The 25,866-nt window shown below is 39.9% G+C and overlaps 2 protein-coding genes across 10 annotated transcripts in view; one reads left to right on the top strand and one right to left on the bottom strand.

The window, feature by feature from the left end:
- The window catches only part of ASPH (aspartate beta-hydroxylase), a 113,176-nt gene extending 91,994 nt beyond the window's left edge, over positions 1-21,182 (top strand). For all 8 annotated transcript variants that reach the window (XM_026791517.2, XM_026791521.2, XM_026791505.2 and 5 more), the window contains 4 exons: positions 5,107-5,242; positions 6,086-6,177; positions 9,719-9,852; positions 16,036-21,182. In XM_026791517.2, coding sequence (XP_026647318.2) covers positions 5,107-5,242; positions 6,086-6,177; positions 9,719-9,852; positions 16,036-16,186 — 513 coding nt within the window. In that variant the 3' untranslated portion in view covers positions 16,187-21,182. The remainder of the gene's footprint in view (positions 1-5,106; positions 5,243-6,085; positions 6,178-9,718; positions 9,853-16,035) is intronic.
- CLVS1 (clavesin 1) overlaps positions 19,062-25,866 on the bottom strand; it is a 103,660-nt gene continuing 96,855 nt past the window's right edge. For both annotated transcript variants that reach the window (XM_074551498.1, XM_074551503.1), the window contains one exon: positions 19,062-21,509. In XM_074551498.1, the coding sequence (XP_074407599.1) occupies positions 21,422-21,509 (88 nt within the window). In that variant the 3' untranslated portion in view covers positions 19,062-21,421. The remainder of the gene's footprint in view (positions 21,510-25,866) is intronic.

The following is a 25,866-nucleotide window of genomic DNA, read 5'->3' as shown; positions in this document are numbered from 1 at the left end:
AGAAGAGCTGCTCAGAAAACCAGCAAGGATAAAAATTCATCCCAGACCTCCACAGTACAACTGCCTCTCTGGAATTCAATAATACCTTTTCATTTGGTGGTTCATGTTTTGGCTGTTTTATTAGCAATATGTCAGTGAATCTAGATTAAATTGTCACTGGTAAATTGCTTGTACAGGTATCATAATTTGGGAGCAGTAAGATCTTTAAAACAACACTCACAGTTTAAAGTATAAAGCCAAAATGTAGTTATATGCATCAGGACAAATATTTGTATTGTTGCGTTTTTTGTAACTCAAGAAAATACTTGAAGTTTTGAAAGAAAGCACATTCAATTCTAATTACATGCAATGCTGTAAGCAAGCAAGCAGAACTAGAGGTAGTATTCTTCAGGAAGCAGCAAAACATTATTGATGACATTAGTTTTCTAATTTCTGAAGCACTCCAACTTCTGTACATGGTTTAGTTAAAATAATTATTTCCCCTTCTCACAAAGCAGAAACGAATCAACAGTTAGTTCCTACTGCTTCATTTCATAACATTCTTCTTCTGTCTGTGTGGGAAATGCTTCTAGATCACCATGGTAGAATTCAATATGGATATATACTGTATACATTGGTACATGCTGTGCACACTGGTATATATTGTAGACAGCACTGGAGGCCCGGTGCTTCTCTCTGACTTTCACTGCTTGTTAAATGGGAATGAGCTATTTTCAATAGCTTGGTATCTTAATAATGCTGACTGAGCATTTATTTGGGGCTGGGGCAGTAGTAATGCTGAACTCTCTTTGGTTCATTCCATTTACCAGCACAGCTGTGGTCAGTGCCATCTTACAGCACAGACCTGGCTTGATTTTCTTATAAAGGGTCATCTAGTTTCTTGGGCCTAGAGATGAAGATGTGAATTTTGACACTACTTTGCTTTTTCCACAGAAAGCCTAAAGAGAAAATTGTCTTTTTACAGTATCCTCAGTTTAATAATTTCCTTCTGAGGGGCATTCAGCTTGACTAGCTGAAATCATACATATTGAGACATACTGTCCATGCTAGTGGCATTGTTTGCAAGTGAAAAAAAGGGTATTTCCATAGGATGATTCATTTTTACAATGCTAAATAACTGTCTAAATATGGCATGTCTCCTTTTAACTCCATGGTGTTAACTGTCCTACTGCTTTACTTAAAAAATGAGTCCTGATGCTTAACTTCCTGATGGGTAAGGTTAAAAAAAGACAATCTCCTACTTTATCTCTTTTAATATTACCTGCTTGCTTGGATGTCTTAAGGAGGAGGGTTTTGGGCGGGGTTTTTCTGGGGGGCGAGGAGGCAGGGAAGACTGAGAATCTCAGTAATACTTATCAAGACATTGTAGATCTTAATTAGTGGAACTGTGCTGAAGGGGAGTTTTGAATCTCTCTGCAGCTCACTGAGGTTTAATGTTTTTCCTTGAAAGAATAAGGAGAGACACCTGATTTCTCAGGGAGAAGAAAATATAAACCTTTATATTAGGAAGGGTGTGGTGAGTAATTTATGTAGAGATGTTCTACTAATGTTTCTGATTTACAGGCATTTTAGGCCTTTGGATCTGGGAATTCAAGAAACTGTCTTCCTCTTTTGACCTCAATTGAAAGGAAACTTTACTTTCATCTTTGAAAGCCCATCCTTTTCCCTTGGAATGATTATCTTTCCTCAGCCGGTCTGAGTCATTGCATCTTTCTCCAGTACCTTCTGCAGAACCTCATTTATAGCATTATTCTATTCTGGTGCTCATAAAAAAAATAATAAAAGAGATACAATGATGTTGGATCCTAGAGACTTTCCACTGGTCTGAAATTAATATGTAGGCAATGAGTTAATTAATTTTGTCCTTTCTGCATGTTGTGTCCTTTGACACTTGGAAAGGACCAGATGATGCTTTGCCAATAATTTACTACAATTTACTGGTTGATTAAAGTAGATCTTGTATTGTTGCTTTTCTCTGATGGTTTAGATTTTATTATATAAATTTTCAAGTGCATCAAGAAAAATGCAGAAAGAATGAAAGTATTGGCAACAGAACATATCTTTATAGTTTTCCATAGGTTGACAGCTGGGCCTTAATGGTTTTGGTAATAGTAGCTAAACATTCATAGGCAAGGGAGAAATTAAATTGAAAGGTGTATTTAAAGTGTGGTTGGATGCTTTAAGGGGAGCCTTGTGTTGAAAAGAGCAAAGATGATGCATTCAAGTGCTGATGTTGGAGCTTTGTCAGTGATTGGATGGGTGCAAGGAATCTGTTTTGAGCAGTTTAAAACACTGCCCCCCTTGCTTGGAGTTTATCAGCATTACCCAGTGGAGATGTGGTAACTGATTGTGAATACTTTCCTATTCTGTTTCAACAACAAAGTGAAGTACATTAAACTCTTCACCATGATTTTATTTTATAGTTCAGTGAATTAAAATGGGTGTGTGGTCAGTAGTTATGCCTCATATGAGGGGTAGCCACCTCTTAATCTCTTCCTGTGTCATTTATAACCACGCTTTGAAAGGGTTTGACAGCACAGAGTAAGGATAATTTCAATGTAATAGTCTCACATAAAAACCTCCCATATTAAACAATCCCTATTTAAATAAAATCTACATTATTGCCAGATGTACAGCAACTGTAAACTTCAATTGTTATTAAAAACTGTGTTTAAAAAGCCATATGGAGGTTTATGGGAATCAGCTGCTAGCAAACAAGTACATATGCTCCCAGTGCTTGTTGTCTTCTGATTTTTCAGTTGTAATCAGGATACTGCATCAAATTTAATATTAATTTTTTGCTCTAACCTGGAGCTTGAATCCTTTCATATCATGGAGGCATAAGTACATTTAACTTTCTTTCCTGCAGATACCAACTCTTAGATCAGGAGCCATAAGTCCAAGTCCTGGACTTAAACATGTTTGAATGCTTTTTGTGTTCTTACTGTTCAAGATATCCCTGAGAGTCTGTAGTGTCAGGGAGACAAGGCTGGATAGTGTTTGAACTCCCCACTTTATTTCTCCCAGGAGTTTTCTGTTGGTCATTATAAAGCACTATCAGTGTGTTTTACAGGTGGGGGTCTGTGTTTGCAGAACAGAAACCCTATTGAAATCTGAGCAATTTATGTCTAAAACCATTGAGGATTTAGCTCTAAATTGATGAGATGAATTCAAATAAATTTGTATCTAACATGTTGGGGAGGGAGCCTTTAAACACAAGGACAAACACTCACCTTTATAGGTTAACCTTCAATTGGCACTTGAGGGACAGTAGAGGTGACAGAGCAGCTGTTGCCAACAATGCCTTGGACCACCAGTGCTCTTCGTGTGTCATCTTGTCTGCATGGATGAATGTTCCGTCTTACCTTTTTTCAGCTGAGGAAGTAAGAGAAGTTTGAGGAAGCACAGAAGAACTTGGAATATCTTTGAAAGTTTTCCAGTTTTGTTGCTCTAAATCACTTTAAATTGGGGCTGGTGTGAGTGTAGGTTATTTTCATTTTTCTCTTCTCCAGCCAGTGCAAAACCAGGCACTCAAGCTGGCATTTCCTTTTGTAGATAGGGCAGTGTTGAATAAGTAGCAGCACTGGTCTCATATACATCTCTGATTAGGTGGACATTTTCGATCTTTTTTGTACCCTACACTTTTTGGAAAAGTCAGTTTTCCAAAGATATTCTAAAGAAAAAAAAAACAACCCCAAAACAAGTCTTTGCAATTTTACTTAATGCTAGCTGTTAAATGAGTGTTATAGAAACCATCAATGAGGGAGAATAACGTGAATACACTAGGAAAAATAAGCATTCTTCCCCATTTTTTTGCTAAGTGCGAGAAAAAACCAATTTGTTATGATAGAGATTACTGTAATAACAGAAGTGAAATCCATATTTTCATACATTTTAGCCTAGCTAAAATTGCTCTAGTGGGAGAAAGTAGCTGTATTATAGGCATGTTCTAGGCAAAGTTTGCTTTGTTGAGCCTCTTATGATATAGCAATACAAACCAATTTTGTCAGAGCAACTTTTCCTTTAAGTAAAAAAACCTCAAGTGGAAAATGTAACTGTTTATTTTACATGAGGATGGCTAATAAACATATGAAGTTTTAAGACTGAAAGGGGACACTTATATCGCCTAGCTATATCACCTTTTACTCATCATATATGGAGGTAGTGTGGGAACATGCCATAGCTTATTTCAGTGTGAAATGGATGGAAAATGTCTTAGAGAAATGCATTGTTCAAGAGCACAAAGGAATAATGAAAACTATTCACCCAAAATAAGGTTTAGTGAGAAAAGTAAGCTGCTGGGAAATTGAAGTTACTTTTATCCAGACCCATTGTTATACTGTGGGTTTTCCATTTATAGTGCTATAACATTAAAATTACTTATTATTGGTAGACTAAAAGGTTTTCTAAGCTATCTGATTCCTCCAAATATAACGTTCTAAGGCAGCAGAGAACAGAAATTTTAATTCTGCTGTTTTATGGGTTTGTATGTATGAAGTGTCAGGCAGCTCACACATTCTCAATTGTAATGTCCATAAATGATCAGCTGGCATTTCAAGTTGTATATGACTTTTGCAATAGCATCAACACATGCAAGTGAATCTCAGCAAGCCTTTTTGAAGGTTTCAATCATAAACTTCAACTCAAGTGGCGTGTTTAAATTTGGCCTCTTTGGACTGTAATATTCTGCCAACACCTGGAGTTCCAGGTTATGTAAGTGGTTTTCCAGTTGCAGGAATGATTCCAGGTCACATGCACATCATTTAGGAAGATCAATACATTTAGCTTGCAATACAAAATGATCACTTAAAGAGCCCTTAGGTTCATCAAAAAGCAAGTCAAAGTGAGGCCTGGTCTGCAAAGAGGCTGGCTATTGTTGAAATCTTACAATCCCAATGTAATTGAATCTGAAGAGTGTGAAAGTTATTTTTCCTGCCTTAACATGTCAGAAGGAACAGAATTTAAAGCAACTTGATAAAAACGGCAAGCACTTTCTTTTATTGCTTTTAAATATATAAAAAAGCTAATAATGCCAGGAAAAAATAAAAATGATACTAAAGCCAAACACAGTAATTTCTCAGTGCAGTAACATGTCTCTCACAACAGTCCTTAGAGAAAAACTGGAAGCTCATTCGGGATGAGGGTCTTGCTGTGATGGATAAAAAACGAAGCCTCTTCCTGCCTGAAGATGAGAACCTACGGGAGAAAGGAGACTGGAGCCAGTTTACCTTATGGCAACAAGGTAAAACAGTCTGTATTTCTTGTCTTTCCTCAATTTCATGATCTCAGATTAACATAGTTTAGTAAGGACTATCAATACAGCTTTTTCTAAAACTGTTTTTGTAATCAGTATGTACAGAGGAAGGGAATTGATAAAACAGTGTTTGGGATCCCTGTGACAATGAGCAGGAGTTCTTCATTCTGAACCACGTTGTCTCCAAATACCTCTAAGGGTCCCTTGAGTATGGTAACTGTTCAATGAGTGCACTCCTCTTGTGGCATAATGCATAGTACAGGGTAAGCCTGAGGGAAGATGAGGACCTGGGAGAAGGCACATCCTCAATTCTGGGTTGCCAGCTAGGGGAGCTCTGTCATTCAGAAATGGTGTGAGCAAAAGAATATGGCTTTAATGAGCCTGCTGCCCTGCCCCTGCGCTGTGCACTGGGAGGCCCAACTCTTGGAATGACCATAAATTCTTATAAAACTCCACATATGAAAGAGTATTGTAAAATAAAATATTAAAGGCAAATTTATATCAAAATATAATCTGGTGTTGAAATTTTATGATACTGGGGGCATTTTAAATCTTTTATTTCCTCTGCATCCCCATTAGTGATTCTACATTTAAAATAACACCTTTTTAATGGTAGAAAGCCTGCTATTCACAAATAATGTAAAAGTAAAATGTGTAGGCTGCTATTACAGCATGGAGGTACTTAGGTTGCAGAGTCCTAAAATGAGAACAGTAATATTTACCTGTCTCTCAGTGTCAGGTCTTTGGCAGCTTTGTTGCTCTTCTGCAAAGCAGAAAATGGAAATGTTCATTCATTGCTCTTACCAATGCTCTATCCATTATTTTCACTAGGAAGAAAAAATGAGAATGCTTGTAAAAGTGTTCCGAAAACCTGTGCTTTATTGGAAAGATTCCCAGAAGCTACTGGCTGCAGAAGAGGGCAGGTACCTGGCAAACTTCTTCATTTTTGCAAATTCATAATGCTAGGAGCAGGTGATTTTGGGGAATAGAGGGACATGTATAGAGGAATGCACAATTTTGATATATTTAATGATACCTCAAGCACATGATAAACTTAACAATAAAAATATGCCCCTATTTAACTGTCAGCAAATACCAGGTAAAATATGTTAGCTGAAGCCTTTCTGTGGACTCTTTAGTTGAGCCATTTTACCTTGTGTTTCCTGGGAGCTCATGGTAGGTAAGTAGTTATTTGCCATGGGTCAACCAATAAGTAAAGCCTTAATAAACCTCAGCCTGAAGTGACCTGATCTGACCCATAGCCTAACCTCCTCTGAGCAGGAGGTTGGATGAGGTGCTTTCTAACCTGAGCTTTATTTTCTGATCTGAACCTAACTTCACATAGCTAATTTAGTGAGCCAGATTCTCCCTGTGATAAACTTCACCTGTCTACCCCAACCTGACTGCATTAGACAGAGGGAGGATCACATTGTGGAAGCCAAATAGTGCTGCCACATGCTACTTTCCTGAAGGAAATATAATTCATAGACATTTCTAGACTGATCTGCATGGGCAGATCATGTACATGACAGCAATCAATGTTCAGTGCTGGCGCATATTGGCATTACAGAATTGTTTCGCTCAGATATTAGTAAGCATCCTGCACCACCACTTGTTTGCATTGTGTCAGGGTCTAACACATCACAGTGTAGCAGAGTTGGTTGGGAGGATTTGTGTTCAGCATAGCCACTGGAACTCATCACTTGCTGTCATAAGAAACTGCCAGTAAGCTGAAACCTCAGCTTAGAGGCACAAAAAAACCTCAGACAAGAGGCACACGCTGTCTTCTGCTGGTTCTGTTAACAGTTGAAGAGCATGCAACACCTTAATCTGTAACATTTATAAAAATTACTCTGTTCCAGCCAAATGTGCAGATTTCTCAGTTGAAAAGGTACTTCTCATCCCTGTCATGCATTATTCATGCTTCCTGTTCCCTGAGTTGTTGTAGAATTAATCAGAAAGGTCAAGGTGAGAAGGGAAATGTGGAGATTACCCTTGCTTAAAGTATGATGAATTAGAGCAGGTTGCTGTGTCCAGCCAGGTTTTGAATGCCTCTGAGGATAGAGACTCTACAGCCTCTCTGGGCAACCTGTTCCTGTTTACAGTAAAAAAAGGTGTTTCCTTATGCTTAAATGGCATTTGCTGTGTTTCAATCTGTGTCCATTGCCTCTTTGCCTTTCCCTGGATACCTTTGAGAAGAGCCTGCCTCTGCCTTCTTCACTCCTCTCATCAGGTATTTAAATGCATTGATAAGATCCTTCCTTGAACCTTATGTTCTCCAGGCTGAACAGTCCCAACCACCTCAGCTTCCCCTTGTATATTAGATCCTCCCATCCCTTAATCCCCTTTATACCCTTCACCTGCTCCAGTGAATCCATGTCTCTCTCGCAGTAGGTTGCACAGAACTGGGTCCAACAATTAAGACATCTCATGAACTCTCTTAGGGGAAGGATAACCTCCTTCAGTGGGCTGCCAGAGCTCTCCATAATGCAGCCCTGGAAGCTGTTGGTGGCTTTGCTGCAATGCTGGCTCCTGCTTAATTTTGGCACTGTGAGGACCCTTTGAGGGCCTCCCTGTGAGGATCCCACAGTCTCTTTCTAGAAAGTTGCTTTCCAGACACTTGTCCATCAGCCTGTATTGGTGCATGCCTCCCTAATGCAGAATTTTATGCTGCTTTCTGTCAAATATTTTAAGATTTGTGTTTTCCTCCTTTCTCCATCCTGCCAAGGTCTTTATGAAAGGCAGGGGAACAAAAATGTAGTGTATTGGCCATTCCTATTCAATTTTCTATCATCTGCAAACTTACTGAGGGGAATGCACTCTGTCCTATCTTCTGAGTCACTGTGAAGCTCTTAAACAGTGCTGGACCCAGTATTGAGCCCTGGGATGCACCTCTGATGAGTGGCTTCAGCTGGACTTCATGCCTCTGATCATAACTTGTTGAGCCTGGCTTAAATGCCGGGTTTCAATCCTCTTCACTGGGAACTTATCTAGATTCTATTTCCTCACTTTGTTGATTAGGATGTTTATGGCAGACTTAACGTTGAGATAAACAATATCCACCAAGCTAGAAACCTCACCACAGAAAGCTGGTAAAGTACAGAATCCCCTTCATAAACCCATACTGGCTACACTCAGGTATTCTTTTCCTTCGTGTGTTTGAAAATTGTTTCCAGGATTTCTTGCTCCATCACCTTTCCAAGGGTTGAGGTGAGGCTGACTAGACAGTACATCCTCAGACCATCCTACTTGTCCTTCTTGAAGACAGCAACATTTCCTTTCTACCAGGGGACCTCTGCTGGTGGCAGTGACCTTTCAAAGACTGCCTGGATTATGTATGGATTCACATCATCCATTTCCCTCAGGCCTCATGGATGGATCCCATCAGGACCCATGAACCAGGTTGTGGAGTTTGTTTAAATGTTTCCTAACCTGCTCCACAGAAGATCAATCATCACTGCTCCAGTCTATTTCACTGGTCTCGGGTGCCTGGTGCTCCTGAAAGTCAGACCAGCAAAGATTGAGGCAAAGAAGACATGAAGTGCCTCAGCCTTTTCCATGTCCTTTGTCATCAGATATTCTGTCATGTTTAGTAGGTGGGCATGTTTTTCCTAGACTTCCTGTTATTGCTGAGATATTTGTAGGAATCTCTCCTGTTACCCTTCAGTTCTATCTCCAGATTCAGCACCAGGAGAGCTTTGACTTTCCCAGCCTCACCCCTGCCCTTGCAGAGAGTGTCTCTACAGTCTTCCTGGCTGGCCTGACCCTGCTTCCATCTCCTGTTTGCTTCCTTTTCGTGTTTCTTTTTTTTTCTGGTTGCCTTGCTTCCTGCACATAGGAATTATTGAGTTTGGACAAGGTGCTACTTAAAAATCAACCATCTCTCCTAGACCCCTCTTCTCTCATGGGATTTTTCCCAGCAGATCCCTGAGCAAGACCAAATCTGCTCTCCTGAAGCTGTGGATAGTAATTCTGTTTTTTTACTTTCTCCATCCACTCATGATCTTGAGCTCCAGTTTCTCATGGTTGCTACAGCCGAGGCTGACAGTGACCTCCACAGACATGTCATCTGAGAGGGGCTGGCCAGTCTGATGAACACAGATTTGTGTCTCCTATTGTCCATCCTTTTAAATCTTTCCATAGGAAAGAAGGTATTTTTTCTGACTGTAGGCAGAAGATATTTTCAGCCTGAAGTATGAATACTGGTTATTTTAAGTAAAATTAAAACAGTGTACTTTCACTCACAAATACACCCCTGGTTTCACACACACACACCACAAGACATATGTTTTGTAGTATTAAATGCCTTTAGGATATGACACAGAATTGCTGCTGAAACTCAAACAAAAGATGGCATTACACTTTTCACCCATCACCAAGGATGAGACTAAATGAAGTCCTGACTCCCTGCAGCATAGTTGTGAAGCAGAATGTGTTAAAAAATGTGCTTTTCTCTTCTTGCAGATCAAATATTCTATCATGCACCCAGGGACTCATGTCTGGCCCCACACTGGGCCCACCAATTGTCGGCTGAGGATGCATTTGGGCTTGGTGATCCCTAAGGAAGGCTGCAGAATACGGTGTGCCCAGGAGAACAGGTATGGCTCCAATATTGGGGTTCTTTTTAATGTTTTGGGAGGAAGGGAGTTGCTTGCTTGCTTGCTTCTTTTTGTGTTTTTTTCCCCACTTTCCTCAAGGCTGAAGAAGGGATGGGACTGCATGTAGCTAAAAAAGAAGAAAAGGGGTTGTTTTGATGACCAGGATGTGTAACATATTTCATTAAACAGGCAGTTTGCACTCTGATTCATGGTACAAACTTATAAAAATCATTTCTGAAACAGTGCCAGGAGAACCTTTTGAGACAAACCTGCTCTTCTCTGCTATGGCATGGAAATAACAGTGGGTTTGGTCTATGGGGCCTCTGTTTACTTTTACAATGACAGCCTAATGTTGCTGCCAACAGAGCTCCTGTATTTATTTTGACTTTGGAGAGATGTAGAATTTGTTACTGCTTTGGCAGAAGCTGACTAAGTTATACCTAGATTTTTCTCTGCTGTGACAAAATACCATGGTACTTCCAGAAGAAGCTTCCTTTTCAGCTTGTATTATTTGTTATAATTAATTTAAAATATTCCAGTTGAAGTTGATCTCAGGTTGAAGACATCTATGAAGTGTTAGGCCCAATGAATTACTCAGCAATTTTGTTTTAAAGTGTGCTTTAAGGGAATTTTCTTACCCATGAGGGAAAAATTGTACTGGATTTCAAGTCATTTTTATCTCTGTTTGCTCAGTCCAAATGAAATTAAATGCAATAGCTTATACATTTACAATCAGGGCATATACTCCCCTTAGAAAGATGGGAAAATGCTATGTTTTTTGTATTATATTATTAAGCACAGAAAGAAAAATGTAGTGTTAACTATATTGCTTATTGCTTTCAGGCTAAATTTGCTGGACTTAAGACATGTATTAATATCTGTATATATATTTTGATTAATATATTAATTTTATAGTTTAATTAATATCTGTACATATATTTTGAAATATTCTGCAGCTTCTGGGGGCAGCAAGTGCTAATTTTGAATTCTTTTCAATGCAATAATATAATTAATGGTAGAAATAGAATTAATTTGATATTGAGAAAGGAAATGCTACTCCTGTCTGCATGACTGCAATACATAGCAAAGGAGGGTTTTTTTTTAATAACATTTGAAAACAACCACAACCAGAAATATTTGGAATTTTTGAGGCTAGAAGTATCCAGCTGTTAATAACAGAAAGTGTTGTTGCTATACTCTCCTGCCAACATGTAGCTTATAATCAGTGTTACAACCTACACTGCCTACATCTAGAAAGTGACAGACTTTTTTTTTTCCAGCATTCAAGCCAATATCCAAAACAAGTTGGGTGGAGGGGGAGGTAGCTAATTTTTTTTGCTACCAATTTAATATTGCCCCAGAGGACTGATACAGAGGTGTGGAATCTTTTCACTTGATGACATTAATGTGAATTCAGATAGGTGGTGACTGCATGGCATTACCATTGCATGGCTGTTTAGTAGCTAGTGAGAACAAAATAGTGGTTTTGCTCTGCTGCCAAGAGAGCAGGTGTCCACAGCTCAGCACCTGTTATAGGGCTGGAACCCTTCTTTGTCTTAACCTGGACAGAAGGGATAATCCTGTGGAGAATGAACTTAACAACCTCCTTGGTAGCAACACTCCCTCAAAGTCAAGAGCAGAAAAATGCCTGTTGCTGCAGACAGAACATAGAGCATGTCAGTGTCCAGATTCCAGAACCTGGGTCAGTCTTATGCATCAGACATATTCATTTCACACACAAAGCACTTTAAGAGCTGACTACAACTTCTGCTGAAATGTGTTAAGATCAGTTGCTTACAACAAGAGCTGTACACTCAGAAACAAGGGCGAGATTTTCCCTGGAACACTCACAGTGTGTCTGCTGCTGGCAGTGAAAAGGCTTTTACATATCCTTCCCCTCTGGCAGAGGAGGTGTGTGAACTACTGGCAGAGGGAATGGTGCCAGGAGGAAGACCTAGGTTGAGCAATTTCCCTTCCTTTCCCCGTGGTGCTTCAGAGCAGTGGTAAACTGGTGGTTTCCAATATGAGAGCTGGCTGGGAAAGGAAGATTAGCATCATGGCTTTTCTGGCCTCCTGTGCTGCTGGTGTGTGCATGAGAGAGAGAACAGAAACAATGAGAATTTCGTGCTTGGTTACCTCTGTGCCAGCCTCTCGGGGGTCTCTGTGATCATGATGACCCTGAAATGTGTTAGAGAGTCTCTTTTTCCCAGCCCAGCAGCCGAAGACGGAGTCAAGATTCTTCTGTTCTTGTTCTCAAGGTTATTTATTATTTTTCGTCTATAACATTCTTTCTCCCACCCACTGAGGTCTGTCTGACAGTCGGTTCAAGGCACACTGACTGCCTTCAGAGGTGGTATCTTTTAAACTAAAAACTACATGGACATTATTTGCAATAAATTTCCAATACCTATCACCTATGTTTAGACAGTTTGTCTCTACCCTAAACCAATCTAAAAGTGCCAACATCACAGCAGAAGATGGAGGCCAAGAAGAAGAAGAAGAAAGACTGGACACGCCCAGATTTCTCCATCTTGCCCCCTGAACCCCCATTCTAAAAACCCCAAAATTCTACATTTCACCCTGTGATAAACTCACTAACATTCTATTCAAACTCTTGAGGCTTGTACATCTTCATACAAAGTTGGTAATTGTTTTTCCCAAGGGCTAAAATCGAAGGTACAAGTGTTTTTGACTCCGTGCCAAGGTCTCTGAGCCCCCTGCCAGGGTCTCGAGTCCTCCAGGACAGCCAGAGGAATTTCCTGCGTTCCAACACCACCCAGCATGGTTGTTTACAGGGTTACAATGGAACTCATCATTTGATGGACAGGCAAATAAGCACTGTCTTGTGCTGTGTTTTACTCCTTCATTTGCAGAAGAGCTTTTTGCAGCTGTTTGGAGTTGGTGTGTCTTGCAGTTGAGGGCCTCAAAGATGTTCAGAGGGCAGAAACACCTTTGCTATGAGGAAAGGCTGAGAGAGCTGGGGTTGTTTGGCTTTGAGAACAAGAGTCCAGAGAGACCTCATGATAGCCTTTAAGTTGAAGGGAGCTTTTAGGAAAGATTGGGACAGTTTGTATCAGATAGGTTGCAACAGGACAAGAGGTAATGCTTTTAAACTAACAGAGGGTCAGTTTAGATTATATATAAGGGAGAAGTGTTTTATAGAGATGGTGGTGAGACACTGGAACAGGTCACCCACAGGAATTATAGATGTTCTATCCATAGAAACATTCAAGATCAGGCTGGACAGGGCTTTGAGCAGCCTGATGGAGTTGAAGATGTCACTGCTCATTGCAGGTTTTGCCTTTAAAGGTTCTTTCAACTCAAACTATTATGATTCTATGTTTCTTGTTCTGTATAGCATTGATAATTTTAGGTCACTTGGCCATTTTGAAGTCCCAGCTCTGTAAAATGCAGGGTATAATGCACAAAAGTGGTAGGTAAATAATACCTAGTTATCATAATCCAGCATCTCTATCAAGGAAGGTAACCTTATCTTGAAATGAAGGTGAAGATAGAGCCATTGTGCAGAAGCCAGTCTGAGATCTCACCTTTAACAGGTGACATTAGAACTGATATGGAGAATTATCTGGAAACTACTGCAAAGTGGCTCAGCACCAGACCGGAACAATATGGTCTCTGTATTACCACTGAGAAGTGTTTCTCACACCATCAGGCTTCTAGAAAATATTTATTTGCATGCTAATGGTGGGGTTTGTAGCCTTTTCAAAAGGGGCTAATAGTCCCGTCAGCTTTATGACTTTTTCTTTGTTGTGCAAAACAGCCAATCCCATTATGATGCAAATTATAGATCCTGGGTTTTAACCTCTGGAGCTACTTCATCTGGGTGCCTGGGTTTTTATTGTCCTTAACTGAGTTGCACTTTCAGGCTATTTAGAGCAGTTCTTTTCAGGCTTGATTTAATTAAAAAAAAAGAAAAAAGAAAAAAAAAGAAAAAAAACAGAAGCAAAAAAAGAAACTCAAAAACCCCCTAAACCAAGGGAAAACCCAGCTACTCCCCCAACAAGAAAAACAACACTAGATCTCAATTGCTCCAAACAAAGCAAAGCCAAATCCCCCAACCCTCCCCACCAAACCCCCTTGGCACCACCTCCCAAAAAAACCCTATTCAAACCCATCCAAAACCAACCCCCCCCAAGAAAACCCCAAAAACTAAACCAACCCCAAAAAACAAACAAATTATACAGCCCAAAGTCTGCTTGATTTTTTTTACCACATTATAGCATTGCAAGTGGTTTACTCCCATGGACTTTAATAAAACCAATGTAACTTTAGTGCAGTACCAATAACTCAGGGTCTATGTGACATACAACATTTTCATTACCAGATAACTGATGTGGTAGCAAAAAAACCCACATGTTCATATCTGAAACCTGCAAAAGGCTGTTTATCTGGGCCTTTAAGGCATGTGCAAGTCAGTGTGAAATTATTTTACTATGTTATGCTCTCTGGTTTCTCTACTCTTGTTTAAAATATGTTTACCTGATTATTTCAATTGATCCTATTTCAATTTCTTTTCAGAACATTACAGCACATCCCCATAAATGTTGATGGTTACTTTTTCCTTTTGCTGAGTTAAAAATATGGAGATGAACTGGAAGTATGAACCTAGTTTTCACCCTGTTTTTGAAAAAGAAATTTGTTTTTTTTGTAAATGAATACAGCTGAATGAGCTTAAGCAGTGCATTTCCATCGGTGATGGCAACACCTTTGTTTCTTGACCATTTTTACTGTTCTTAGTACTTACTTTCCTCTGAGAGCATCCATCCTCTTGGATTGCTTCAGCTCCTGAGGAACCTTGTTAAAAAAATTGACTGTGTGTTCCTGGTAGAGTGACTTTAGGAAGGAATGTTCCTTTGACCATTGTTACCTTGACTGGTATTCATGCAGTCTCACCTGGAGGAGTATAATCAGGTGTTCAGCTTCTCTTCAAAATTATGAATCCGGGTCTCAGCAGGCTGGAGAAGCTGCCAGCTGAAATGTGATGAAGTTCAACAAATGCAAAAGCAAAGCCCTGCAGCTGAGAACAGATAAACACCTTGCAGCTGCAGTGGCAGGTGATGACTGCCTAGAAAACAGCTTTGCAGAAAAGGGCTTAAGGACCCTAGGGGCCAAGTTGAACATGACTTATAATCTTCTTTTTTATTGATGAAGTCTAGCTGTGTACTGGACTGAGTTAGTAAATTTGTAGGAAACACTTTGAGCAGTACAATTTTTTCCTCTCTCTTCTGCATTCAAGACACTGCCTCTGGAGTACAGTATCCAGTTTGGGAGGCTTTAGTACAAAAAAAGTCTTTGATAATCTAGAGGGACTCCAGTGGAGGATGGATAAGATGATTAGGAGGAGAAACTCAACAAACTGGTTTGGAGTCTGGAAACCAGAAGGCCTTAGAGTAGCCTAGTTACTTCTTAACTACTGAGGGGTGACTGTGAGGAAGACAGAGCCAGACTCTTTTCAGAGAGCTGCAGTTGTAGAATGAGAGGCAATGAACACAAGTGACAGTGAAGGAACTTTCACCTAGGTAAAAGGGAGTTTTCACAATAGGATGGTAGAGTGCCCATGGTTGCAGATATCTCAGGCTCTTCACTAGTGGATTTTTAAATATTTCATCTAATCTCAAAGTTGGATCTGACTTTGCAGTGAGTCCTTCTATGAGCAGAGGCTTGGACCACACGACCTTCCAAAGGCATTGTTCTGATTTTTAGAAAAAGCAAATTGATTTAAAGTAATTTATTTTTAAACTGTATGACCATGTTACTAGTCATTCCCTCCGTTTCTATCACTTATGCACATCACTGATGCGTCTGATTAGAAATGAAGAAAAGTGAATTATCACACCAGTACTATACTCACTCAAGTAATTAAAAGTATAATAAATAACATACACCATAAATGTCTGAATATGTTTGTGAGCATAACTGTGCAGAATGAGCGGGGAGAATCCCTCAATAATACAAAGGTCCATTAGACTAATCTTTCTGTAGTTTCTTTAAAGCTCCCATACTCCAGTCTCTCTGGATTAGGCAGTGAAATCTTGACTATGCAATCTGTACTGTTTAAATCTTTCTCATATGTCAAAGAGCATCTTCAGAGCTGATCTATAGCTTACCTGTTCCATGGCCCTTCAAGTACTACACTAAAGTGTGTTCTTTTTTGTTTTGCAGATACTGGGAAGAAGGGAAAGTTCTTATTTTTGATGACTCCTTTGAACATGAAGTATGGCAGGATGCTGAAAGTTACCGCCTGATATTCATCGTGGATGTGTGGCACCCTGAGTTAACAGCCCAACAGAGACGTACCCTTCCTGCTATTTAGGGGCTTTCTTCTGATGTGTGGAGCAGAGGAGTATTAACTCCTCTGGAGTATGAAAATGGGATTAATTTATCCAGCATACAAAGTATACAAACATTTTAAGGGTAAGAAAAGATAAGGATGACATTCAACAATCAGAGTGGATTGGTTTAAAAGCAGAAAGAAGCCATGTTTCGTTTCATACTGATACAGCACTGATGTGTATTGTTTTTCTGGCTGCAAGTCTGAAAACACAACTTTTGTCAGCCAAAAAGCAATAGGTCTGGATTTTCAAGCTGAGGAATGTGCAGATGTTTTTGCCATGCTTGTATTTTCTTTACAAAACCAGTCGGTCAGTCAGTCACCTGCTTGACTATGTTTAAGCACATGATTTATGATTTTACATCTAGGGAATACTTCCTGGCCTTTTGTCTGGGAAGCAACATGTAAGATATTTGCAAACATATGCACACAACTGACTTTGAAAATCAGTATGCAGGTGTAATGTTAGCTGCTTTAGGCATAGAACATGTCCCTATGTTATCACTGTAGATAATGTGAATGGATTATATGTGTTTTGTACTTTTTTCTACCTGAGTAACTGTATTTTTCTAGCTTAATTATGAACAAATCTTCCTTAATTAACCACTATATTTTAAAAAGGTGATATATATATGCAAATGTGTCTCTAGCTATCGGCAGAAGGAAAACACTATATATGAACAAATTTAATTTTTGCCAAGTGTGGCCTTCTTTTGCCTTCCTGGAAATGTAAACAGAAACTTTCATAATAGCTGCCTCGTGAAGCTTTGTTCTTCTAAAACAGAATAGTTCTCTTAGTTAGCAGGTGACCTGCAGTTTGATAATGTGATTTTGGAAAATGCTGAGCAAATCTGACATTTTGAAGTACTTGACCATTCTTAGGATTATATGGTGAGCTGCTGTTTCTCCTATCATTGCAAAAGCTTCTGGTGTGATATCCTTTCTCTACCGACCAAGGGTCTGGGGCCCCTCCTTCCAGGGGCTCCTCCTTGGCTGCCCTTGGGTGATCATTCAGCAGAAAAAAAAATGTATGAAGAATTTCTTGTGCTTTGGGCAGAGGGACAAGGTCCAACTTGGCTTCCTGCCGGAACGCAGAGCAGACAAAGACCTTCAAGTTATTTCCTCGTATTAACTTCCACTGCCAGCATCCTACAGAGTGCTAGAATGATCCTCTAATTGACCTCATGGTGTTTTCCTTGTCTTGAAATGAGTGACATAATGCTGAAGTAGCCTGATCCTGGTACTGTTTACAGTGTACTCTGTGTTTGCCATACAGAATTTACTACAGATAAGAAGGCCTATTTTCAAGAAAGAAAACTAGTCAGATGTTTAAGCAGATGGCAGATCTTTTAGGTCTGTACTGTTTGATGGGAGCTGGAGTGTGCAGGACCCACCACTTTTAACTTCTAAGAACACTAACAGGAGGGGGAGAGCAGAGCTTGCACTGCTGATGTTTGTGGCTGGCTGTTATCCCCTCAGCCACAGCGCCAGCTGAGTGTGGACAGGGGTGCTAGGATGCTCTGGGCATCCTTTCTGAGGGTTGTGAGTGACAAACACTAAGCAAGGAGGCACTGAGATTACTTATGCTCTGCAGCTTTGACTTTCTTGTCCAAAAGACATGGAACAGTTTTTATTTGTGTAGTACTCAGTGGTTTATTACTGCAGAGTCTACATCGTGGCATTGGAGTATCGTGACCTGAATGTCACATTTGCTGAAGCAAACTGCAGATAAGAGCTTTGCATTCCCATAAACTGAATGCTTTTCTGATTCTTATATTTTACTAGGTCATTAAATCTTCTAATGCCATATAACACATGGTGACTGCACCATAAATTAGTGTGAACAGTTTCTGGAAGTGTGCACTTTAATTTCCTTTTTTGAATATTAAACTGATAAACCCTGTCTATTCAAGAGTCACTTTTAGACAGCAAAGATAATTAGGTTTTAACGTGTTGTCCATATTAAAAATAATAATGAAACTATACACAATATACCAGAAAGTAACAGTTCTCAGTTAATAATAATGAAAAACTATAAAGATTTATAAGTTTCACATAATATAAAATGCTTTTGGAGATCATTTGGAGAATCATGCAAAACTGGAAATAAGGTACTTTTTGTGGGGGTAAAAGAGTAAAAATATTTTTAAATATCCCATTAGCTGTCAAGTCAGAGCCTATATTTTATATCTTTTTGAAGTGATCAAGCAGTACAAATTATAAGATAATTCTCTAAAATAATGACTGTGTGTGTAAAGAAAAAAATCAAGACCTTCTTAAACAAAATTGATGATTTAGGAATATTTTTATTAATGTTGCATTGTAGTTTCTGTAGCTCAGAGTAAATGATAAAGGAGTGGTAAAAGCTTTGGAGCTTTTTTTATGAAAATCCATGCCGTCCTTCAGATTGTTTTATTGTTCCTTTTTCTGGCTCATACTTTATCTTATTCAATTGCAATTGGCAAATAGATAAAATTGGCAAATAGATAAAAGGAATGTCCCCAAGATGTGTGTGTGCCAGAGCAGCACTGTTTATTAGATTGTGTAGTGATACATTAGCCATTTAAAAATCTTAAGTGCCTCAAATAAGACAAGGTGTTCCTGCAACACTGAAGGGAATCTATTCTGTGCCCACCTGTCAGGGAGCAGAGAGTGGATAATTTTGTTAGGTACAGTTACTGGATTAGCTCTGTATATGGGGAGGATATATAGAGCAGAAATTCTGCAGTGAATTTCAGGCATATTGTTTTAGGTGTTCCTGTTTGCCAAGTGATATTCTGTCTTGGAAAGGCTTTTCAGCATTGGAAATGCCAAGGGAGGGAGTGAAGTGGTTTTTTTCAATGGAAATCCATTGCAATTTGCTTTTTTTTTTTTTGTTAGATTTATTTACAGAGGGAAATGGCAGACAAGGGCAATGTAGTTTGTAACACAGTATGTACTCATCACCATGCTCCTCCCTGCCTGTTGTTACCTTGTTTGCACAGAATCTGTGTAAGAGTCTACAGTTAAATGCAGGCTTCATACAGTTATATACAAGGCATCATATGTATTTATTCACATCACAGTTAAAGAAAGTAAATCATTTATCCTTTGTGAGGTTTGATCCTCAAGGACTAGATTTCAGTGGTATTTGCACTTCTTGGGCAGATCAAGACCCACTTTAATGAACAGTGATTGTAACAGATCATCACAAAGATTCAATGGCAGTGGGGGTAAGTGTATTAACAGAGAAAAATTGTAAACCAAAGTATTCTTCCTCAATGCTGCAGTATAATAGCAAATGTCTGTCTTTTTTTGTCTCTTTTGGTTTTTGCTTTCTGTGTTAAGCATGTTCTCTTTGACAAATCCAAATGCCTTTTAGTCTCTGTGAGCCCAGGGAAGGGGACGGAGCTGCTACCAGGCCTTGACATCCTTGTTTCCTGTAATAGGTGGTGATGATGTCGGGTGGGGGGGGGGGGGGGATGGAAGAAGCCCCAAAGATAAATGGGCTCAGTCATCTTATTTTTATAATGTTCCTGCAAGCTTCTGCTTCTTTTTCTCGCTCCTGTGTTGCCTTGCTGGGACCATCCACAGCCTTAAAAGCTGGCTCTCTGTCATGGAGGCCAGGCTTTGTGTCAATGACATGTTGCTGCAGTGAGAGATTAGTCTGAGTGAGGTTATTCTGTACAAAAACTAGGGGGTAAATCCCAGGTGTATTGATAGGATCTGGCAGGATGTCCTTTCTGCCCTGTGCAGCCATAAAATGTTGTTGTAGATAAAGGCAGTATTTTGTTAGTCCATCTGTTAGAGCTGGCCATGTGCACTTGAACTGTATCATCACTTCAGCCTAACACTTGAGAATTCAGTGGATGTTCCAGTGCACATTAAAAACCCCTGTGCCCATTATCATCTCATTTTCTGTGTATGGTTTACACTGCTACCTTTGATATATTGTTGCCAACTGCTTGTTCTAGTGAATTGTCAATGTATGGCAATTTGATTGAAGATTTAAAGTGTGTACAGTGATTGTAACTGTTTTAAAAAATAAAGTCACTGCACATGCAATTTTATAATGATTGTTCTTTTATTTCTTTAATCTGGTTTCCATTTCAATGAAGGGATGGTACTCTCTTTGCAGCTAGAGCAAACAGAGATAAAACAAACTGATCTTTGGCATTTCAGTTCTTCTATTCTTCAACATTTCCTTCTAGCAGAAACTTGTACTGGATAATTAATTCTAAGATTTCCTTTTCATTTTAACCATGGCCCACATCTGCAATCAGCATACCTTTCTGGCTACACTTTTCCCTGACTGCAGGAGGGAAGGGGGTAAATGGTTCTGCAGAGCTTTCGTTTGCTGTTGTGACCTAAAGGAAACAATCTGGATTGAACCATTAATCCCTGCTGAATTTGTCCAGTGTGTCTCCCTGGAACCACCCCCTTCACACGTGCACACGCATGCACACGCACGTGTCTTATTGGCTCCTAAGTTGCCTGTGGAAATTTGAATCATCATTAAAATCAAGTAATTACGTTTCAAATTGTGTGTGTCTGCTGCTCACACAGCTCATTCCACTTAGCTGGCAGTTTTAGAAGGGCTTCAAAAGTTGAGAACAATTTTTGCTAGATACTGAAATGTGACCCCAAATAAGCTGCATGGATGAGGCAGGAGGCAGTCACAATGTGTCATGTTGAATGGCTTTATGCTGGCACTGGGGTTCTTTATTAAATGCAAAATCCTTCTGTAAAACTCAAGTACTCTATAGATGCTGATGGTTCTGCCCTCTAACCCAGATTGCACTTGCTGATTACAGCGTAAAGTTTAAATTTGAGATGCTTTTCTTTAAAACTCTCACAACCTTCACTTCTATAAAATGAACATCCCTGATGGAGTCTTCAGAAACACTATGAACACACCCTGGTTTCTTTAAACAGAGAATGCATTCTCACCATTTCCAATATTTTAATGTCACAAGTCAAAGAGAAAAAAAAAAACAAACCAGAAATCCAATTCCTTGTATATGGACAGACTGCTGTGTCAGTAGAAGTTTCTCAGTTCTTGTTCAGCACCAGCCCTGGGGACAGATGGCTGGTGACACTTGTTACTGGTCAGGAAACACGAAGGACTTGTCATCGAGCGGAACGCGTGTGTGCGTGCGTGTGTCTGAGCGTGGTGTGCTCCGTGGGGTTCTGCCATGGTGGGGTCTGCTCATGGATCTCCCTGGGGCTCCTGAGAGCTCAGTCCAGAGCCAGCAGTGGCTGCGTGTTCTCACTCTCCCCCTGGTCTTCGTGTTTCAGTGTGCCGGCTTCCACCACGGACTGGGACCTGTGTGCAGAAAAACACACATGATAGCAGTGACTGCTGCAGATGCACTCGCCTCCCTGGGTGCCCGTGCTCCTTTTTATGATCTTTGCTTTAGTCCATTCTCATCTTTATGGCTTTTTGCATGAGGAATTCGGGAAACACTCCTTTAAATACAAGCAGGGAAGGGAGCTGTTGAAGATCTCAAATGCTTTCAAAATATTTAGTGCTTACCTACTATCCCTAGTGCTGAATGTGCTCAGCAGCCTAAAGAGCTTCCAGGGCAGAGCTTCCACCCAAGACCAATAAAGAAGACAGGGTTCTTTAATATAATATGATGATGAGGGAGCTTCTGGTGTGCCCAGTCCTGCAGTTTATCTCCCTGCCTACACCCTTGAAGTATAACTTTCTTTAAAATTCATTTCTGTCTTCAAGATGGGAAGCATAGTTTATACTTTGTTATTAATGGATTAAAAAATTCCAACATGGGAAAAATGAGTAAACATTAGATAAAGAGGAGCATCATGATTTCTTGTGGTAACAAAATTGAATGGGATCAAAATTATGGGAAAATTCAAGACTATTTAATTTTCTGAGGTCTGTGTGCTGTAATGTTTGCTTGTTGAGCTTTGGAAGGAGGATCTGATGAATTTATTGTTACAGAGATTTGTTATCCTCCATTTTCTCTGTTTTGTGCTAGGAGTTGCCTCCCAATTTGGAGGAGACAATGAGCTTCAGAGCAAGATCTCTGAGTGAATCTGGTACTTTTAGAAAGGGAACTTTTTCATAAGCAATGATAGAGTCATCCAGACCAGGCATTCACATAGTGCATAGTATTGTTATAGAGAGCCAGTTTTCTCACGGTTAGCTTTTAGAATTAGGAGTAGCTGTCATTCCATACATGATGCATTTGTAGTTCCCAATTGTTCATTTATGCTTTAGCTATTTTGTGAGATTAGATGTCACCTCTCTTTTGATGAGAATCCTTAATAAATTACATCCTTTGCTACTGCAGGACTGAATATCGTGACTGTGAATTACTTGTATGATAATTATTCCTATTCTTATGCCTGGAGCTTTCATTAAAGCATAATAAAAAATTTTCATTAAAAAAAAATCTCCAAAGAAAGATAACAAAAACTGGATGCTCAATAGGAAGACTTTATGCCATAATTTTCAAAGAAATTATGTTTGCCCAAATGTTTTCACTGCATATTTTTTACAGATATGTGACATGAATAGTGATTTATGGTTGCATTTTAATATAGACAAGCAACTGATTTGGGAGATTATGCTAAATGGCAATTTACATATTTCTAGTATGAGGCAGCAAAAAATAATCATGTGGCTTTCAAACTGTTATGGAATGGACTGAAATTGCAACATCACCAGGTTTTTATTTTCTTTTTGACTACCAGATTAAATTATTATTAAATAGTATTCATCACTAGTATATTTTTTCTGTCTGACCCACTGCCCTTCAATGGATATAAAAAGTTGTGTGTCCTTTGCAGCATTTCCCAGCTGCAAGCTGAAAATTTCTGCTCTAAGTCAACTGTGAAAAATCTGAAAATTTTTCCTTTTGTGATCACTGTTGATCATCTCTGCTTTCATCTTATTACACACAAAAATTCTTGCATTCTCTAACAGCAAAATACAGGTTTCTCCACCACAATGGTACTTGGATGCACACCACCTTGGGAGCAACAATCCTAAATTCTCTGTTTAGATGCTATGCTGTTTCTTTTTACACAGAAACAAAAATCACAGCATTGAGTAAATATGTTCTAACCCACCTGACCTCCAAAGCCCAAAAGCCAAATAATTCAAATGCTATGCCCCGCCCTTCTGAATAACGTGGAGAGGGATCCAACTGAGATTTTTGTATCTACTAAGCTCTGCAGTAAAAATTTCTTTTTTGTTTCTGCTAAAAGCTGCTTAGATTCCTATTCTAAAATTCTGATATCTATCTGTAGGGCACAGTCATGGTTTGAACAATTGCTGCTATTTTCTAAGACACAAAAAAGGATTTGTGTTTGGATTTCCATTTTCCAAATACATCAGGGGTTTCTTTGCTGAAAAGTGTTTCCAGTTTTATTTTTAACTTACTTTTTTATGTAGAAAAATTAAAAAATCAGTCAATTCCGAAAAAGATTCCAAAATAATTTTGTTCACATTCTTCTTACTATGGTAAGTATTAAAAATGTAGATTGTCAGGTTTTCACGATATGAATCAATGCAGCTCACAATCTAATGTAATAACTTACCATGAGATATATATTTCACTGTCCTAAAACATCCTGATTTCATTCTATAGCTTTACTTTATTTAATGACAGAGAAAAGACGATTTGCAGTATTCTCAGCCACTGCTGCAGAAAGCATTTTCAGCTGACCAGTAAATGTAGAATCACAGATTGTGCTGAGTTGGAAGGGACCCACGAGGTTCATAGAATCCAACTTTTGGCCCTAGAGAGGACCATCCCCAAGAGTCACAGCATGTGCCTGAGAGCATTGTCCAAATGCCTTTTGAATCCTGTCTGGCTGGTGCTGTGACCACTTCCCTGGGGAGCCTGTTCCAGTGCCCAATCACACTCTGGGTGAAAAATCTTCTTCTGATATCCAAAATAACCTGACTCAGCTTCATGCCCTTTCCTGAGGTTATGTGGCTGGTTAGGAGAGTAAAGATATCACTTCCTTCCCTTCCACTTCCCCCCATAAGGATGCTGCAGACCACAATGAGGTCTCCCCATCTCCTCCAGGCTGAAAAACCAAGTGACCTCAGCTGGTGTGGCTTCCTGTCCTGTCCCTTCACCATCCTCATTCCTCCTTTGAACACTCATTAATAGCTTAATAGCTTTATATTGCGGAACCCAAAACTGCCCCCAGCACTCGAGCTGAGGCTGCCCCAGAGCAGAGCAGGACAATCCCCTCCCTCGCCTGGCTGTGATGCTGTGCCTGCTGCACCCCAGGGCACACTTGGCCCTCCTGGCTGCCAGGGCACTGCTGACTCACATTCAGCTTGCCACCAACCAGGAGCCCAGGTCCCTTTCCTCAGCATTTGTCTGCAAGCTCTTGTTCCCCACACTGTTCACACAACCAGGGCTGCCCCATGCCAGGTGCAGAATCCTTGTTAAATTCCATATGGTTGGTGATTGCCCATCTCTCTAATTTCTCAATGACTCTCTGCAGGGCCACTTTGCCTTCAAGGCAGTCAGCAGCTCCTCCCATTGATTGTTTTAAGTATTCCTTCCAGTCCTGCATCCACCTCGTTAAAGAAGCTGTTGAAGAGCACAGGGCTGAGGACGGAGCCCTGCAGAACCCCACTAGTGACAGATTGCCAGCCTGATGTCACCCCATTCACTGTAACTCTTTGTACCTGACCCCTGAGCCAGTTGCTCACCCATCACATTGGTGTTGGTGCTCACCCAACACATATCCAGCTGAGTATTGGATATTTTGTCAAGAAGAAGGACACTGTAATAGACAACATCAAAAGCTTTGCTGAATTCCAAAAAGGTCTCATTAACTGACTTTCCTTGTTCAGCTAAGTGGGTTACTCTGTGGTAGAAGGATATCTGGTTTGACACACAAGATTTTCCCCTTATCACCACACTGAATGGGACCAATGACTGCATTATCCTCCAGGTAGTTTTCACTACTGCCAGAATATTTTTTCCTGTGATTCTACTGGGCACTGAAGGGAGACTAACAGGCCTGAAATTTCCTCCTTCTTGCCCTCCTTGAAAACTGGGACATTTGCCAGCTTTTGGTCAGCTGGGACTTCTCCAGATCACCAAGACCACTCAAAAATGATCTAGAGAGTCATTGCAGTGACATCAGATAACTCTGAGGATTTTCAGATGAATCCCATCAGCCCCCATGGATTAGCAGGGATCCAACTGGAGCAGCAGATCCTGCACAAGTTCAGGGTCAGCTGGGAGTTGATCATTCTCACAGTCATGGCCCTTCAGCTCTGGGCATTGAGATTCCCTGTATTTTTTTGCTCTAGAAATTAATATAAGAAAAGTACTAATTGGAAGAAGCAATCTTTCTGTTGGTTTCATCTGGCTTTTGTGTATCTAGCGCACATGTTTCGTTCAAGGAAAGCAGTCACATTCTAGGTATGTGCAAGTTTACACACTTTAAGGGGGTTTGTATACTGTCTCTAGCATTGAGCCTAGGACTAATAGGACCCCAATAATGTTTATTTCTCTGCCATTTATAGCACAGAGTGACCATAGATGTCTGATGATGAGATGAATCAAAACACAAGCGACTTATTTTAAAAGTACTGCTCCCTGTTTTAGCTGCATTAACATATTATTCAGAGGACTTCACAACAACATTTCGCATTTTTGAGGCAACCTGTTCATGGTTCT

The sequence above is a fragment of the Zonotrichia albicollis genome, chromosome 1 (assembly GCF_047830755.1).
Source record: "Zonotrichia albicollis isolate bZonAlb1 chromosome 1, bZonAlb1.hap1, whole genome shotgun sequence".
NCBI classification, from domain to species: Eukaryota; Metazoa; Chordata; class Aves; order Passeriformes; family Passerellidae; genus Zonotrichia; species Zonotrichia albicollis.
The sequence above is the reverse complement of the archived record's forward strand: the minus strand, read 5'-3'. Positions and strand labels throughout refer to the sequence as shown.